General features: G+C 44.2%; 1 protein-coding gene across 1 annotated transcript in view; it reads right to left on the bottom strand.

Annotated features, from left to right (window-relative positions):
- LOC106523720 (equilibrative nucleoside transporter 2) overlaps positions 1-1,953 on the bottom strand; it is a gene marked incomplete at its 5' end in the record, with an annotated part of 17,374 nt that overhangs the window by 8,671 nt on the left and 6,750 nt on the right. The window contains 4 exon segments of the mRNA XM_014017249.1: positions 818-915; positions 998-1,132; positions 1,213-1,352; positions 1,484-1,647. Of these exon segments, the coding sequence (XP_013872703.1) occupies positions 818-915; positions 998-1,132; positions 1,213-1,352; positions 1,484-1,647 (537 nt within the window).

The following is a 1,953-nucleotide window of genomic DNA, read 5'->3' as shown; positions in this document are numbered from 1 at the left end:
GGGTAACTTCCTGGTCTTTATAAATCTGACTCTTCTTTATCTACCTGATAATGAGTCAAACTAATCTAGAGGAACATCTGATTCTCTGCAGTCTGTTAGCTGCTGTAACAACTCATTCAGACATTCCCCTTTGACATCACTTCCTGTTTCTGCTCATGCCAATATCTCAACTGTTCATTTCAGTGTCATTAATGTTATTTTTCCAAATATGCACTCAATATGTGATCCATGACGTGATGTAAATGTAACATTTTCTACATATAGGTCAAATTAATCACTGCAATAAAATACCCTGTTTTTGTCACTTTTACYGTGGATTGCATCAACTCTGTTATATTACAGAAGTGAAACATAAATCTGTGGATCTGAGTTTGATTACTCTGCCTGGSTTTCTCAAGGACCAGGATGTGACACAAACATCTGAATTTTGGAACTGAAAGTGAAACTAGTCAAACTGAATTTTTAATAAACCAAAATACAGTTTCAAAGCAAATTAATTCAGATACAAAACTTTAAATTCAGTTTCAATTTAGTAAAATTCATTTTCAAACCAATGCATTCAATTGCAAATTATGCACATTCAGATTCAATCTGAGCAATTCAAATTCAATTCCTGCTGGCACAAGATTTATCCCACAGTTATAAACAGATTTTATGTTCATCCCTAATCTCCCACAAGTAAGATATTATTGCTCATAATGTTTCTATAGAACCCCACTAAAGGTGTGAGGTACAGCTCTGACAGCGTGTCCTGCAGCTGAGCKGAGGCAGGATGAATTGTGGGTAATGCAGCTGTGTGGAGAAGGGGTGGACTGACCAGGCGAGGCAGCAGCAGGTAGCTGCAGAGCGTGAGGAGCGTTCCCACGCAGGGTGTGATGAAGTAACCCAGAGCTGCAGACTCAAAGTCCACYTCACCTGCAGCACAAACACATGGTTATACAAACTCTACATTCACTCTGTGTCCTGTCACTAATATGAGTTAACGTGTGAGGCTCACTGGCTGTGGAGAGGAGCATGGCGATGGCAGCGAAGGTCCCTGCCAGCCCCTGACCGCTCATGAAGATGGAGCTGTACTTCTGAGGKAGCAGACCCACCAGACCGAACGAACTGCCCTGCAGCACGGCCACGAAAGCTGCCGGAGGAGGACGCCGTTATCACCCGGGCCTCTGACTTTCATCTCATCTCACTGAACACRGAGTCAAACTGACTTACAGTTGATGAACCAGATGGTGGCCATGGTGACAGAAAAGAAGGTGTCCTTGCTTGTGGGCACTTTAACCAGCACTGCTGTGAGGATGAAGAGCAGGAGGATGAAGACCAGGCTGCCGGCCATACGCACCGCCTCTGATATCCTGAAACACAACCAATCAGCACGGACACAAACATCCTGAAGGAAACAAGCGAGTCTTTACTGTGAAGCTGAGGTCCACTGACTGAACACGGCAGGTCTGGGTCAGAACCAGCTCTTAGCTGGGTCACTGACCTRTGGTACAGGAAGGAGTTGAGCAGGGTGAAGAGCAGCAGGGGCAGCTGGGACAGTAAGGTCATCCAGTTGTTGAAGTAGTACTCTTTGTGGACCGGCCCCGTGATGTTTCCTGTCCTGTTGAACAACTCTGTCTGGGAGTTATTGAGGCGCTCTTGGAAGTACTARGAAAGCAAACAGAAGGTAGTTTTACACAGTTAAACTGGTACAGTTACATAACGAGCAGTAAGCTGATGTCCCCCATCACTGAGAGATCTGAGTACGAATGTTTGAGGTTTTCAATAAGAGTGGAATTAAACAGAAAAAAAACCCAGTGAAGTAGGGGTGCACTGATCTATCAGCACCAATTTCCTTAATTTTGAGATTGGCCGATACTTGGTGTCTGTTCTCTACATGTTTATTGTTATTATTTCTATCATGTTTTTTCTTTGTCTCTTCCAGAAGAAGGTGCACCTGGACCAGTCCTGGAC

The sequence above is a fragment of the Austrofundulus limnaeus genome, unplaced genomic scaffold, assembly GCF_001266775.1.
Source record: "Austrofundulus limnaeus strain Quisiro unplaced genomic scaffold, Austrofundulus_limnaeus-1.0 Scaffold164, whole genome shotgun sequence".
Classification (NCBI taxonomy): domain Eukaryota; kingdom Metazoa; phylum Chordata; class Actinopteri; order Cyprinodontiformes; family Rivulidae; genus Austrofundulus; species Austrofundulus limnaeus.
This window is presented reverse-complemented; position numbering and strand designations above follow the sequence as displayed.